Below are 16,602 nucleotides of genomic sequence, written 5' to 3' on the forward strand. Positions count from 1 at the left end.
ATTGGGAGCTCTGGTGGCGTAGTGCCTAAGGCATTTGACTGCTAACCAGAAGGCTGGAGGTTCAAACCCACCAGCCCCTCCTCGGAAGGAAGGTTGGGCAATCCTACTTCCATAGTGATACCGCCTCGGAAACCCATGGAGGGGTCGCTATGAGTTGGATCCGACTCGATGGCAGTGCGTTTATATATATAATTAAAGTTTGGTTCTAACCCACCAGCTGCTGTGCAGGAGAAAGATGTGGCAGTCTGCTTCTGTAAAGGTTTATAGCCTTGGAAACCATACAGGGCAATTCTACTTTGTCTGGTAGGGTCACTATGAGTCAGAATTGACTCAATGGCAGTGGGTTGATTATATATATATATGTTTGCACACACACACATACACTTAGGCACTCTGATGGCATTGTGGTTAAAGCATTGGGCTGCTAACCAAAAGATTGGCAGTTTGAACCCACCAGCTGCTTTGCAGGAGAAAGATGAAGCAGTCTGCTTCTTTGAAGATTAACAAACAGCCTTGGAAACCCTATGCGGCTGTTCTGCTTTGTTGTGATGAGTCGGAGGTGACTCCGTGACAGTGGGTTTGGTTTTTTATATATTTAATACATCCCCATTCCAGTATGCACGGGTTTTCAAAGACAGTAACAGCTTGGGTCTGTTTTTCACAAACTCTCCAGGTGATTCTGAAACACACCAACTTGAGACCTACTCTTGTATGTTCTAAGGCAAACGGTCTCAAATGTGGCTATAACTAGAATCACTTGTGCAGCTTGTAACACTCCCAATGCCCAGACCACACCCCATGCCACTTAGAATCTGCAGGTGTGACTTGTGTATCAGTATTTTTTCAAGCTCTCCAGGTGATTCCAAAGGAGCTCTGGTGGTGCAGCGGTTAAGGCATTCTGCTGATAATAGGTCGGCAGTTTGAACCCACCAGCCACTTGGAGGAAGAAATTAGAGGCCGTCAGCTTCCATAAAGATTTATAGCCTTGGAAACCCTATGGGGGCAGTTGTACTTTGTCCCACAGGGTCGCTAGGAGTCAGAATGGACTGGATGGTGGAGAGGTGATTCCAATGTGCAGCCAGGTCTGAGAACCAGTGTTCTCATGAGAGTAACTGGATACACGGATGCTGCAGTTAGTTCCTGAGCCTGAGAAACAGCTGTTAAAAGCTTGGAACCGGTGCATTCAGGTTCAATCCCCTCCTAAGAATTTGCATTTCCATCCCAGATATACTGAATCAGAATCAACATTTTAACAATATCCCCAGGCGATTCTTACAGATCTTGTTAAAACGTACAGTCTGATTGAGTATATCTGGGGCGGAAAAACCATTTTCAGCTGGGGAGTCTAGCTGGAATGAACCAGGTTCCAAGCCCAAGTTAAAATCGAACGAGTCTGAATGACGTTATGTTCTCTGTCGCCATCTGCTGGCCATTCCGCACATTGCTATAACATACCCACTCAAGAATACTTGCAAAAAGAATCAGAGAACCAAGAGCTGAAATTTTTAAGTTTTAAATTTTATAAAAAGTGCACAACATGATCTTCTAAATAATGAGAAGGTCGACGTGTCATAAAATGCTCACAAGTATGAAGAGTATAAAAATATGGAGGAAAAAGGAAAATTGTAGTTGGTATCTTCAGCACAATGCCTAAGGCACTTGACTGCTAACCAGAAGGCTAGTGGTTCAAACCCATCAGCCACTCCTCAGAAAGAAGGTTGGGCAATCTACTTCCATAGTGATACTACCTCGGAAACCCAAGGAGGGGTTGCTATGAGTCGGGTCTGACTTGACAGCACATAACACCAACAACAACATCTTCAGTTTAATGATTTTCATCAAAGGAAGTGGAGGCATGCCTCTCTGGGAGTCACCCTAGGTCTCCCAGCATATGCGTAGAGTTTGAAAAAGCAAAAGCTCCTCCTATCTTTCATTCTCAGTAACACAAAAAATAAAAGAGTTTCAAATGTTTTCAGATAGTAAGTTCACTGGCATTGGAGTCAAAGAGCCTGGTTCAAATACAACTCTGCTGCCTCCTAACTCTATATTCTTTGAGGTCACTTAAAAGCTGTTTTTCAGTTACTCTACCTGTAAACTTGAAATATTAGTAATAACTACATCAGAGATTGTTTTGAGAATGAAGAGCAAGCCTGCATTCAGGTGCTAGATGATGACTGGCAAGGAAGGAACTGCCAATAAATGTTATTACCCCTGTGATTAGGCAGTAGACCCTTTCAGTCATTCTTGGGGGAAGGTGGTTTTCATTCACTGAAAAACTGTGTCTAGTCCTACTATAGCTGGCACATCTTTCCCCCACCCCAACCCTTGGTAACCACTAATTTATTCCCATCACTGTAGTTTTGCCTTTTCCATAATGTCATATAAACAGAATCATACATTATGTAACCTTTTAAGACTGGCTTCTTTCATTCAGCGTATTGCCTTTAATACTCATCCATATTATTTTGTGGCTCAATAATTAATGTAATGTCTATTTTATTGATACGCTAAGGTATCCATTCACCCACTGAAGGGAATGTCAGTTGGTTACCGGGTTGTGGGGAGACATAGAGGGAGCTCATGTGTAGAAGCAGTTCACCAATCTGTATGGAGCCCTGGTGGGGCAGTAGTTAAAGTGCTTAGCTGTTAACCAAAAGGTCAGTGGTTTGAACCCACCAGCCACTCTGTGGGAGAAAGATGAGGCAGTCTGCTTCTGTAAACATTTACAGATTTGGAAGCCCTACAGTTCTACTTGGCCCTATAGGGTCTCTATGGATTGGAATCAACCCACTGGCAGTGGGTTTGCTTTGGAAGGAACTGTTTCAGTACTTCAGCAACTGGTGCAGCTGCACCACTGCAAACTGGCTGAACACTGGCTCTGCTTACAGCTCTCTAAAAATGGCAACCTGATAAAAACAGGACACTGTGCACACATCATTTTCTATTAGTTTATTATAAAAGAAAAATAATTCCCAGCGACACAGTATAAATAGCTGCTACTGAGTGGGTCCCAACTCATGGTGACCTTATATGCAAGAGAACAAAACACTGCCCAGTCCTGCATCATCCTCACGATCACAGGCATGTTCAAGTCCGTCACTGCGGCTACTGTACCAATCCACCTCACTGAGGGTCTCCCACCCCCTTGGTGGGCCTCTTCTGCTCCAAACATGATGTCCTCCTCCAGCAACGATCCCTCCTAATGACGCGCCCAAAGCAAGGGAGTCAGTGTTCTACTGTGATTCAGAAGGTTCTCACCCATTTTCTGAAGTAGCGACATCACCAGGCCTCCCTTCGTAGTCTTAGTCTGGAAGCCTGCTGAAGCCTGTCTCCCATGGGGGACCCTGCCGGTATCTGAAATACTGGTGGCACAGTCTCCAGCACCACAGCAACACACAAGCCACCACAATATGACAAACTGACAGATGATTCCTAAATCTATTTTTTTTCTGAGACTAAATACCCTCCACAGCCCCCAGCTGCCTGGCTACACTACAACCCAGCTCCTTAGCTGCTGGTGGCACAGGGCAGAGGCCCCAACAACCCAGACCACAACCAATGCAGTGGAACCACTTTCAAAGTGGCAGAGCCCTTTTGGAAAACTTTAAATAGTTGCTAACTCATTCTAAATAAATACTAGATGGGTTGGTGCTGCCCCTACGATTAAAGCCCACATACCAGCAGCTGGAGCACAGGTCTTCCTTGAACCATACTGGACACCTGGAGAGTGTGGTGGGATAGTCACGGATTCGTTAATCCGAGGAGTGCCACTTGTGACCCAGCTGAGTCTAAATAAGCGGTCAGGATATCTTCCAAGTAACCCATGACGGCCCTTTGGGCTGTGTCTCCAGTCAGTCCCTGGATGCCGCCTATGCGCTCCAGGGCCGATTTCACCATTTGGTCTCTTTCCTGCAGGCTGGGGGCTGTTCCGGAGTCATCTCCTTTAGCTCCAGATTTTAAAAACTGTAGGATATAGGACCGGACCATGTCCCCATTCTGTTCAAGGGCTTCTCTGATGCAGGGCAGGTCTGAGGCGCTGGCCAAGCTCAAGAGGTGAATCAGCGCCTGGCAGATCTGGGTCCGTAAGCTGGCACAATACTTGAATTCCAAAAAGTCTGTGGTATCTTCACTCTTCTGTAAGGCTGTGACCAGCGCATTCCAGATCTGCGTGAACTGCTCAGTGGACCCATACTGCTCTCTCCTGCCCGGGATGGAAAGGGCAGTGGCAGATTTGATGCGTACTTTGAAGTTCTTGCACGATGTCACAACGGATGTCAGGGCATTGTAGGCCTGGTAGGTCCACGGGGCAGTTCCTAGAAAGGATCCACAGTCATTAAGACACGTCACGGCTTAGATGAAATCATCAGGGGGATGGGGACAGAAGGAAGTATACACACTAGGGTTCAGGCTCGTCATTTCCTGTTTTCACTCTCACAGTACTCCCCTATACAATCAGGGTGGGGAGTGACCGTAGGATCCTGGGTAAATGGCAGTGTACCCGACCCCTAGACTGTCGTCCTCTCTCCCTACATCACCAGCTTCCCTAAACAGGGACTTAGATGACATAGAAAAAGGCTTCTTTTCCCCTTGTGGGGAGATGCTGTCCTGAAAGGGCACGTGTGGTTTGGTGGGAGGAGCACAGGCCTGGGGCCCCACCTTCTGAGCAGTGTGCCAACCATACAGCCGCAGTGGCAGCCTTATTCATGCTGTAAAAAAAACACAAAACACTCCTTCCTCCCCTGCTCCCCTCCCACCACCACTAATCAGCATCTAGACACTACTCTGGCCATAGCATGTCATGAATTTTATTCTTAAAAAAGTGAAAACTTCTACTTTTGAGAAGATGCCAGATTTCTGTGTTCTCTCTCTTCCTGTAGGGCCCCAGAAAGTCAGCCCACTTTTCCCACCAGAGTTACCACTACCTGCTCTGTCTTGGGGCATCCTTGTTCCTCCAGATGGGCAGCAGCAAAGTAGAATGCAGCTTCCCTAACTCTCTCAGCCCTTCCCAACTTTTCTGTTGCCTCCAAAAACAGGCAAGCAGGCCTCTTCCACTTTGTGGATGTTACTATCACACACAATGGGCCACTGTTAGAGGCAGAGGTGCATCCACGGTAAACAGCACTGAAGGCAAGCACTCCAATTGCGCCCTTGTCCAAACATCTGACGCGCACCTTAAATACTCTGCATCATGGTGCACCTTGGACAGTTAACCCATCGATCCAAACTCTGCTTTGGGGTCCCCATTATTCATTTTCATGGAAGAGGGAAGACTTCTTAAAAAGTGGCTCTCACAGGTCTACCTCCCATCACCTCGGCCCTTTTCTAGCCTTGGGTAACTTTCCCCTCCAGTTTGGTGGAAGGCTACATTAAGAGAAAATAGTCCCTAATGTCTAGAACATTTCCAGGGGAAAAGAGGGCATTTGACTTGCAGGTGGATAGGAGGCCTGGTGCAGGGTGGCAGGTTGGGATGCAGAGGCCAGGAGGAGTGTGTGTGTGTGTGTGTGTGTGTGTATAAGCAGGAGGCACTGGGAAAGGGATGGTGTAGGAGAGGGAGGCTGTGGGAGAAGAAAGCCCGGAAGCCAGGCAAGGGCTCTCAACTATGAAAGTGTGTTTTAACTTCCTGAACGATCTCCTGCAGCTGGTGATGGAAACTGCAATGGTTATGAGAAACTGCTCAGTGGAGCCTCCCTTCAAGTGGCAGCCAGGACACATGCCACACCCACCGTACCTTAGATACACCTCTGGTTACAGTCCTAGAGTCTCACACACTGTCCCAATCACCATCTGGAGTCTGTTTCATGACTCCGTTTTCTTAAGTGGTTCCTGACAGCTCTGCCACGGGGTTCTGTTTAGTCCATCAAACCACCTGCCTCCTTAAACCTGCTGCTTCCCCTCCAGGTCATGCACTCCCCTGTCTTCCTGTCAGCTTCTCTCTCCAGTAACCTGAAGGCAAGGGTCAGAGTGAGGTAGGGTACATTGTTGCAGTGCCCTGGTTTCAACTTTGCTCTCCACAAGGCAGGTATCTAGCTCAGTGAGCTCCAGCTCCACCTGGGAAAGGTATCTTATTTCCTCACCGGAAGGAGCAATGAGCTCCTTCTCCACTAGCTCCCTGCTGCCTGGGCACTTTCCAAAATCAGGGAAGCAGAGCTAGCCTCTCCTAAGCTGACGTATGCTCCGCTGGTTCAGAATGAGTCTCTCCTTCCCGGGAACACACTCACACCAATCAAATCTGGCCACAGAGACAAATGTGTAAGACAAATGTTGGCATTTAAAGGGCATGGATGTGGAGGCTATGACCCATGAGCCTAGGCACCGATTAACCACTAAGTGATCCATCAACATTAGATACATTACATTAGAGAAAGAAGTCCTCCTTGTATGTAGCATTCCACATATCTACCAAGGGTTCACGTAGCATTTCCAATTTGCACTCTTGTTATCCCATACCAATTTTTTCCTTTTTTTTAAATCCTGATTATTAAAATAATTAATGTATGCTCACTGTAGAAAGTTTAGAAAATGTGAGCAGTAAAGTCCTATTCATCTTCCTGTTCAGACATAATCACTATTAATAATAAAGACAATTTCCTTTCAGTCTTTTTTTCTACCTATGTATTGAGATCATACTATAGAAAATTTTATATCCTGCTTCATTCAGTTTGGTTGACATCGAAAACATTTTCCTAGATTACCAGAAACTCTTTGCAAACATTTTAAATGCAAACATACACACACATGCACACACACACATATATATACATACACACATATTTTATATATATGCAGATGTGGGAATATATGTGTGTGTATATGTGTGTATATGTAACGATTAACCATTCCTCTAAAATAGAGTATACAGTATGTTTCCATTGTTCCTAACTGTAATAAACGCCACTGTGACGAGCATCTTAACAGCAATGTGGCCTGGCGTGTGCTATCTAAAGAGGTCCTGGCCCAGACAGAAGGAAACTTTCTTACCCAATGGAAGAGAGGGATTTTTAAATACATTTCCCATTGCATAACAAGCATTCCATCGGACTTTCATGGCCGCCTCCACTAGAACAGTAGAAATTAGGGCCTGGATAGACTCCTCAATGATTTCTGTAAATCTGGGTTTTTCTATATGAGATGGCTGTAGAAAGTGAAGCAAATTTCCAAGGGCCCGGACAGCATTGCTTTTTACCTAGAATAAAATATATTAGAAACCTGTTTTGCCAAAGAGTTGTTTCAGAAAGTAAGATTTCAGCTTTGGAAAATGTCCAAAGTCCTAGACTTCTTACAGCCAGAGAGCTGACGAAAATGCAAATGTAAATGGTAAAGGTGTCAGAGCACCACTATCTGCAGGTCCCATCCTCTGCCAAGTCCTGTCTGCTGACACTGTGAACCATCCGACAAAAGCTCCTCTCCCCGATTTTTTACTGTTTAACTGGACCTCAAAGAGCATCCAGTCAATCCTCCTCATTTTACAGAGACAGCTGTAAGGCCCAAGGACCTTTAGTCCTAGTGGACTAAACTGGAAATTTTCTAAGGAGCTCTGGTGGTGTAGTGATTAAGGCATTTGGCTGCTAACCGAAGGTTGGCAGTTTAAACCCACCAGCTGCTCCGTGGGAGGAAGATGAGGCAATCTGCTTCCATAAAGATTCCTAGCCTTGGACACCCAGTGGGGGTTCCTCTGAGTCAGAATCGACTCAATGGCCATAGGTTAGAGATTTTCTACCTTTTACAGTCATCTTGGGATTTTTTTTTTTTTTTTAAAAAGCAACCAATTCTCAGAAATCCTGATTAAGTTAGTCTGAGGTGGGCTTCCCGGGTGATTATCGGGTCTTCAGTGCTTGGTATGGCTCAGATAGTGTGCTAGCTGCTTTAAGGTAAGGCATCTCAGGGTCCAGTGAAGTATGTGTAACTACTTCCATGTTACAGATGAGAAAACTTAACCTCAGAGAAATTAAGTCATACAGCTGAAGTCTCCCAGCCAGGATCTGAATCCATGTCTGCCTGACTGACTCTAAAGCCCCAAATCAGACTAAACAAACTCACTGCCGTGAAGTCAGATCTGACTCATAGTAACCCCCCCCTTGGGTTTCTGAGGTGGTATCACTACAGAAGTAGATTGCCCAACCTTCCTTTCGAGGAGTGGCTGGTAGGTTTGAACTGCCAGCCTTCCGGTTAGCAGTCAAATGCCTTAGGCACTTCGCCACCTGAAAGCCCAGGTCTATACTTTTAAACTCATTTGTCTAGTAAGGGTTATTCTTGTTATGTGCCGTCGAGTCGGCCCCGACTCATAGCGACCCCTCCTTGGGTTTCCGAGGCAGTATCACTACGGAAGTCTAGTAAGGGTTATTCAAACCTAACGAAAGCTCATCTTTCTGACTTGTCAATCCTACTTAAAGATTATTTTGGGAAAAATATAGATTAATATTAATCTATTAATCTTAATTAACATAAGAACAAACATGGATCTATTATGGAATAGTATTACAATGGGCACTATTTATTTTCATGACAGGAGATAGTAAAGAAAGTGTACAGGTGTAGAGTAGACCCCTTTATGCTCCCCAAGTACACTCTCAGTTCCTTGGAGTAGGGTAAATTTGGTGGGACAGTTTGAGGAACATCATACCACATGCTGAGATCAAACTGAAGACACTAAGTGTCTAAAGGAGGAAGATGAAGTTTGGTGGTGTCTACCTTGTCTTTGTCCTTGGAGGCTTCAATGGCTGATCGCAACATCTTCAAGAGCAGGAGACCAGAGAACTCCTCCTGGAAACTTGGGTCTGGTGTTTCCCTACTCCACCAAAAGAAGGCAAAGCATGTAAAAAGGAAAAATCCATTTAAACATCTACATAAAAAAAAACGTATTAACTTAGTATAGCTATAAAAACTTCAGGAAAACAGCTCAACAAAGCTGTTCGGATTATACAAAGAATTTACAGTTTATACCTTTTGGGCCAGTAGGTCCACACCTAGAAATGTATGTAAAACGAATATCTCCAAACAGAGATTTCATGCACAAAAATGTTCACTGCTTATAAAAGCCTAAGGCTAAGAATAAGTTAAACGTTTGAAAACAGGAGAATGGCTAAATGATTACTGCACAAAGATGACCGAAGGTCTAGAAAACAGGAGAATTCTGACAGATATGTGTGGAGTTAAGAAACAAAAAGCTACACACCTGCATATGTGGGAACTTGGGGACCAGGGCAGGACGAAGGGCTCTGCACTGAATTACCCCTTTGCACTGTTTAAACATTTTTTAGGTATATGTGGCTGTATTAGTTAACAAAATATAAACAATGCATTTAAAAAAGTAGGACAACCATTCCTAAGGTTTTGGATTTCTACTTTATATCTTCCATACTTTCTATAATATAGATATTATACTTATAGCAACATACAATGTTTTTTATGTTTTTCTCTTAATACATTGGAGTCCCTATGTGGCACCAATGGTTAAGTGTTCAACTACTAAATCGAAAGGTTGGTGGTTCAAACCCATCCAGAGGTGGTTGGAAAACAGGCCTTGAAAACTCAATGGAGCAGTTCTACTCTGCACACATGGGGTTACCATGAGTTGGAACTGACTCCACGGGAACTAACAACAATTTAATACAGTCCCAATATATATTAAGAGTAGCTTATTAATATTATTACTTGAGGGGATATAAAACAAAGAAAGACGCTTGACTGCACAATGTGGAGATTACTGCTAATTCTTTTTTTTTAAGGCCAACGGTATCCTCTTGGGACCTCAGCCTCAGAAGCCACCCCTGGGAAAATGAGCCGAGTCACCTACATGTTGACAATCAGTGTGTCTGTCAGATTCCCCAGGGACCAGGCTGCTTTGGCCCGGACGTTCAGGGACTTGTCTTGAAGTGACATCAATATTGCATTTGCAGTATCTGCAACAAATATAACATCCTAGAGGATAAACAAAACAACATACCATAGTTGCTTTAGTAGTTCCTTTGAAATTCTCAAATTTATTTTCAGATAAAGCTGTAACCCTTTATCACAAATTTCTATTTGGAAATCAAAGTTCATTTATTCAACCAACTTACTGTTCTCCTAGTTTATTAGAACTTGGACACTCATCAAAATTTCATGGGAATCTCCCCCACAATTTTGGTATGAGCTTATGGACTCTGCTCTTGTGAACATCCTGTAACTTGGTCCATGGTGAGGAACAGAATTCATTCCCCAAAATGAGGGGACAGACCCAGTCCTCACATTCCCACTTCCCATCCTCACTGCCAGCTGCCCACACAGCATCCTCTCTTCCAACCTTGGCCACCCACAGCTGGGTCAGAGCTCACAAGTTAAAAGAACATCGTCCTTCAGACTGCCAAACAGGCAGATGCCAGCTGCAAGTCTGGGGAGTCTAAACAACACCCTTACTTATCTGGTGGCTCCTAATGCCCCACTGGATTTAATACCTTGCTGGAATGACTCACAGAAATCACAGGAGAGTAAACCACACTTATGGCTGCAGATTTATTATAGCCGAAAATACACAAATGAAGAGATGCACAGGGTCTGTCTGGAAGGAATCCTAGCGTAAAGCTTCCATGTCCCAAAGGGACAGAGTACCCTTCCCAAGAGCAGGTATTCTCACCAACCAGGAAGCTCATCTGAATCTTCAGGCTTTTATCAGCCTCCCCACATGGTCACGACAGGTTACATCATGACTCCTGAGGTAGGTGCATCAGGCCACCAGGTGATCCCTCTTGCCCTCTTAGCCTCCCTCATTAGCCTCAGATGTGATCCAGCTCTCAGGAACAAAGAAAAGAGGCCACATTACTGTCCGTACCTCCCACCTGGCCTGGCATGGCTATCCTTGAGTTCTGGGCTTGGACTGATTTCTACCTTGGAGAACAACATTCTGACAGAGAAATGCATTCCTAAAACACATCATATTCATTACATCCTTCTTGGTGAGATAAGTGTGAAGTAAGAGTGAAGGAGAAATTAACTTCCCTATAAGTAACAGCTGTATCAACTCTCCACTATCACATGGCAATGTCCTGTTTCATTTTTATTTAATTGTGCAATAATTTAAGCATTTATTAGGCACCTAGGGGCTCAGGGGGTGTGTTAAGCAATTAAAGAATAAATGAATTATAAGCATTACCATATTTTAGTAGCAATTAAGGAAACCAGATTACAAAGTAATTCAATTTCCTTTTACTGTCCCAATTCAGGAGTGCTATAACTCTGAAAAAAAAGCAGTGGATTTTATAGTGGATTATGAAAGAGGCAGAGAAGTGCTAAACAGGCTTATTCTGACCTGTCTGAGGCAGGGAAAAAGCACATAGACTCCAAGGGCCCGGGAGGTCGCAGCTTTCACCAAGCGGTTCTTACTGTCGTTCAGCCCGAGCAGCATAGTGATGCACAGGATCTGCCTGTCATTCTGCAGCGAGAAAGGACGATAAAAGGAGAGTGAGAATGAAATCGCGATAAGCCAGTGTCTTCAACATGTGACGGAGAATCTGTCCTATGTTCAGAAGCAAACACAGCTGTGACCTTGAGGCTACTTTTGGTCAAGAACAAAGGTTCAATTCAGACTCCACACCTACTGAACACCCCCTCTGTACAGGGCATCTGTTACACACTTCATCTTTACAACCTTGGACTTCATGAAAGCTGCCTTCATTATAAAAGCTCAATTACATAAGAAAAACAGGTGCAACTGCCACTAAGGGCTAAAGAAAACGAGCTGTTTGAATACCACATGTTGGGTACCAAGCTAAGTATTTTCACATACTTTATATTATTTTGTACATTATCCCCATTTCATAGCTAATAAAACTAAATTTCAGAGAAGTGAAGATAATCAAATCAAAGTGGAAGAGCTAGGATTTAAACCTAGGTCGTTCTAACTCCCAGATGTGAATTTTCCTGAAACCTCTCTGATTTTAAAATATCAAGTGCTACTCACTTCCATCATCTACCTCCTACAGCACAGGGTGAAAAGTCCCTCTGGACTCATTCAGGTTTGACTTTTCCAAGTGTTTCCACCTGCTGCTCCCCACACCGTCCTCACTCCGCTCTCAAACAGAATAGGCAGCTTTTCTCAGAAATGACACTGAAGACTGGGTCAAAATGAAAGACTCAAACTCAAATTGCGATGCTTGGCAGCATCCTGTAAGGATGACACGGTGCCCCTGGAGTTACCGGCAGAACGCTGAAGGCCTCTGGCAGGATGGAAGATAGGGCATCACAGGCGCTCGCCTGCAGGGTCGGGTGCTCTGAGTTCTGGAGGGCTCTGGGCAGGGGACCGTTCAGCATCATAGTCCAGAACGTCACCACCTGGAACAGAGGCGGAGCTGAAACCCAGCCCAGGAGATACCCGAGGACAAACTTGACACTGAGCCTATCAGCAGTGACGGTGGTCCTGACAGATCTCTCCTTACAGCAGTGGCTTCTTGTAAATGCTTTCACTGCTTCTTCTTCAACAATAAAGAAAAGAACTTAAGAGAACAACTAGTTGAACCCTTCCATTTTACTGATTAGAACACTACTGCCTGGTGGAGTTAAACAGCAATAGTGACAACCACAATGAGGATGAAGGTGAGGATGAGGGGAGCAGCAGCTGCAGCTAATATTTTTCGGCCAACTTACTGTATGCCAGCCACTGTTCCAAGTGCTCTGCACATATCATCTCATTTAATACTCAGGACAACTGAGTGAAGTAGAACGCATCAGACCCATTTTCACACAAGGAAACTGAGGCACAAAGAGACAAGATAACTTACTAATGGGCAGCAGCAGAGCCGGGCTACAATCCATATGAGCCAACACCCAACAAGGTCAGGACACAGGGATCAGGGTCACAGGGCAGCCCTGAGTCTATGTGCTGGGGAGCCAGAGACTGTATGCGTGGAAGCCAGAGGTTCTGTGCTTGAACGGGGACAGAAGGTGTGCTTGTCAGTCTCTAAGAGGACTCACAATAATTCTTGCCACCCCTGTAAAGTCTCCTCCCACACAGAATAGTGCTGATCTGTGTAACCAACAGGCGGAAATGAAAGTGTGAAACTTCCAAAGCTAAGTCCTAAAAGACGTGACCTCAGCATCCATCTTGTGCTCTCTCAGATCACTTACTCTGGGGGAAGCCAGCTGCACGTCAAGAGGACACTCAAGCAGCCCTATGAAAAGGTCCTCAAGGGGGGAAGGCCATGAGGTTTCCCGCCAACAAGCAGCACCGACTTGCCAGGTGTATGAGAGAGCCCCCTCAGAAGAGGATTCTCCAGCCCCAGCGAGACTTCGGATGACTGCAGCCCTGGCCAACATCTTGACTACAACTTCCCAAGAGTCCCTGAGCCAAACCGCCCAGCTAAGGCGCTCCCAATTCCTGACCCTGTTTGAGAGAATACATTTACATTTTTTTAAGCTGTAGGTTTTAGTGCACATGACGGCTCTGTGGAAGGCAGGCTTGGTGAACTGCTTACGTAGAGATTACAGCCAAGAAAACACTACGGAGCAGTCTTACTCGGTAACACATGGCATCTCCGCCTCCATGAGTCAAGGATGACTCGATAGCAGCGAACCATAAGAACAGACTTCGGGTAATTTATTACTCAGGGACACAAAACTAATACAGAAAGTGTATCCATTTTTTTTACAGATGGGGGGTGGGAAAAAAAGCCTGGATCTGAAAGGCTTGTTCCAAGTCATTTGACTGGCAAGGGAAGAAGTCTGGATTCAAACCCAGTACTGTCTGATAGCAACACTCAAATCATGACGCTGTGAATGGTTACATTTCGGCTTTAGTGGCTTAAGTCTAAGGAGAGACCAGGTCTAGAGACTGTTCTTTTCACATGTATTTTTATGTTTTGTTGAGAATATACACAGCAAAACATATACCAATTCAAGTTCCTACAGGTACCAATCAGTGACATTGACTATACTCTTCAAGTTGTACCACCACTCTCACCCTCCTTTTCTCCCCCATTAACATAAACTCACTGCCCCCTAAGGTTCCGGTCTAATCTTTCAAGCTGCTTATGTCAATGTGTTCCCATGTAGACAGCTCCTAAGAGCCCAGGGCTCAAGGCAGACCTTCTTTACTAGTTAAGCTGAACTACTGTTTGGTTTTAAGAAGACTTCAGGGCATATTTCTGGTTTAAGGTTTGAAAGAATATCTCTGGGGAGGGCTAGAGATTTTTAATTCCCTGCAAGGATGATGGAAATTATGAAGGGAGAGGAAGAAGTAGGAGGAGGGGAGGAAGGAGAAAACATTGCTGATGTTGAGTTGATTTTTCTTTGGTACCAAGTAGAGGCTTTTCTTAGTGGAGCTACATGTCCCTTTGCCAAAGAGGTGGCCCTGTGTGGGGACAACAGAGACCCCCTGAGAGCACAGGATGTAAGAAGGATCATGGGCATCCACTGAGCACTACATGTCAACATCTCCACCTTTCATTCAATCTTCCGACACCCCTGTGAGGTGGGGATTATCACTCCTCTTTATAATGAGGAGACTCTGCTCAGAACCACACAGCCCTGCTGTGCTTGATTCCCAGGCCTTCTGACTCCAAGCCCTTGGCCCCTCCCACCATTCTAGTCTGCCTCCTGGGCATGCTGAATAACCAAACTAGGCTGGTTTTAGGCAAAAGAAATACTGGTTTGTCCACTGCTGGCTGTATGTTACATATAATCTTACCACATTGTTAAGTTGTTGTTGTTGTTAAGTGCCGTCGAGTCGTTTCCGACTCATAGCGACCCCATGCACAGCAGAACGAAACACTGCCCGATCCCGCACCAGCCCCACAATCCCTGCTATACTCGAGCCCATCATCGCAGCCACTGTATCAATCCATCTCGTTGAAGGCCTCCCCCTCTTTCGTCGACCCTCCACCCTACCAAGCATGACATCCTTCTCCAGGGAATGGTCCCTTCTTACAACATGACCAAAATAGGTGAGACGAAGTCTGGCCATTCTTGCTTCCAAGGAGCATTCTGGCTGTACTTCCTCCAGGACAGATCTGTTAGTTCTTTAAGCAGTCCATGGTACTTTCAGCATTCTCCGCCAGCACCACAACTCAAAAGCATCAACTCTTCTTCGGTCTTCCTTATTCATTGTCCAGCTCTCACATGCATACAAGGTGATTGGAAATATCATGGCTTGTGTCAGGCGCACCTTAGTCCTCAAGGAGATATCCTTGCTCCTCAGCACTTGAAACAGTTCCTTCGCAGTTGACTTTCCCAATGCTACACCACATACCACATACCAAAGTGCAAATAAACTGAAATGCAAATGAAATCCATTCTTGCTAGTTTCACATCATCCTAGATTATAAACCATCATTTTTGTCACTAGAAGAAACCATGCCATCTACTCCACTTCATCAGTGAGCCTCAAAATAAGGCTACAACTTAAGCGTAAGGAAAGAAAAACTATGAATTCATATTTGCTTACCAAAAGGACTGGCACTCTCTGATCAGGTGCTGTGGTAGAATCTGGTTTATACTGTTGTATTAAGCCTGTACCCAATTCTTCAAGAAGCTGCCAAGATAAAAAAGAAAGAGGTTATCAAAGCAAAGTATTAGAGCTATGGGGGTTACAAACAACTTCACTTCAGTCTGGAGATCACCTCAAATCAAGGGAAAAAGAACTTCTAATTGCTTTTCTTTCATTTCTTAGTAACTCGTACCTCAGAGGCATTCTTCCCAGGAGTAAAATCACCAGCATTGTTAATTAATTACCAAGTCAATTCCTTGGGTTTTTATGGAGAGCTGAAGATGGAGGAATGTCTGACTTCCTTATAGAAATATTATCAGTGAACCTATCTGCATCCAAACATTCTTGGATGGACAGAATTGATGGACATACAGCAGAGGGAAGAAATATAAAATGAAGAGGAAAGAAAGCATGTACCTTTGCTCCGTGGAGCTGAATAGATGGATCTGCTTCCCCCATGCATTTGCAAATCACCTCTCCAAGCTCCATCAAATAGACCTGAGCCATTGAAAAGTAGCCCCTGGCCAGATGAGCCAACACCTGTCAAGAGAGCAGTGGCAGGGGGTTAACCTCATGACCTGAATCAGGGCTGCAATATCCAGAAAAGTCTTTCAATATTTCAGAAATCCTTCACGCATAACAAGGGCTAAAATCTACTGTTGAATGACAGGAAGAATGACCACAGTATTATTTCATGAGTAAAACCGATTAACTAGTCCATGTCACTTTACAGTGCTTTACATTTACAAAATGTTTTTCGTTAATATCATCTCATTTGAGCCTCAGAACAATTCTTTGAAGTAGATATTGAATTTTTCAAGCTCAAGAAACTAAGGCTGAAAAGGTTAGAGAATGTGTTTAATGTTATACAAATAATTAGCAGCAGAATTCAGGATGTAGTCCACATCTCAGTTCATAACTAAAAACAGAAAAAGCAAAGATTTTTATCTACGATTGTTTACTTCCTTTAAGGGAGCAATTACTTTGTTTTATCTAAACAGATAGAAGACCAGAGAGTTTATAGAGAATAAACATTTAACTTTAACTTGCAGAAATAAAAAAAAAATTAACAGTACAGTTTTTTTCCAGAAGTAATTATATAATTATATCCACCTGTCATATAATACTTGCAATGACTAAAATAATAT

At 44.3% G+C, this 16,602-nt stretch overlaps 1 protein-coding gene across 1 annotated transcript in view; it reads right to left on the minus strand.

The window, feature by feature from the left end:
• Positions 1-3,741: 3,741 nt before the first annotated feature.
• The window catches only part of HEATR6 (HEAT repeat containing 6), a 36,464-nt gene continuing 23,603 nt past the window's right edge, over positions 3,742-16,602 (minus strand). Inside the window, exons 12-19 of the mRNA XM_007947903.2 lie at positions 15,872-15,994; positions 15,413-15,499; positions 12,172-12,306; positions 11,285-11,407; positions 9,794-9,918; positions 8,689-8,785; positions 6,979-7,183; positions 3,742-4,313 (exon numbers count right to left, since the gene is read on the minus strand). Of these exons, the coding sequence (XP_007946094.2) occupies positions 3,742-4,313; positions 6,979-7,183; positions 8,689-8,785; positions 9,794-9,918; positions 11,285-11,407; positions 12,172-12,306; positions 15,413-15,499; positions 15,872-15,994 (1,467 nt within the window). The remainder of the gene's footprint in view (positions 4,314-6,978; positions 7,184-8,688; positions 8,786-9,793; positions 9,919-11,284; positions 11,408-12,171; positions 12,307-15,412; positions 15,500-15,871; positions 15,995-16,602) is intronic.

Source organism: Orycteropus afer, unplaced genomic scaffold (assembly GCF_000298275.1).
Source record: "Orycteropus afer afer isolate SDZICR_OR568_19922 unplaced genomic scaffold, OryAfe1.0 scaffold00196, whole genome shotgun sequence".
Lineage (NCBI taxonomy): Eukaryota > Metazoa > Chordata > Mammalia > Tubulidentata > Orycteropodidae > Orycteropus > Orycteropus afer.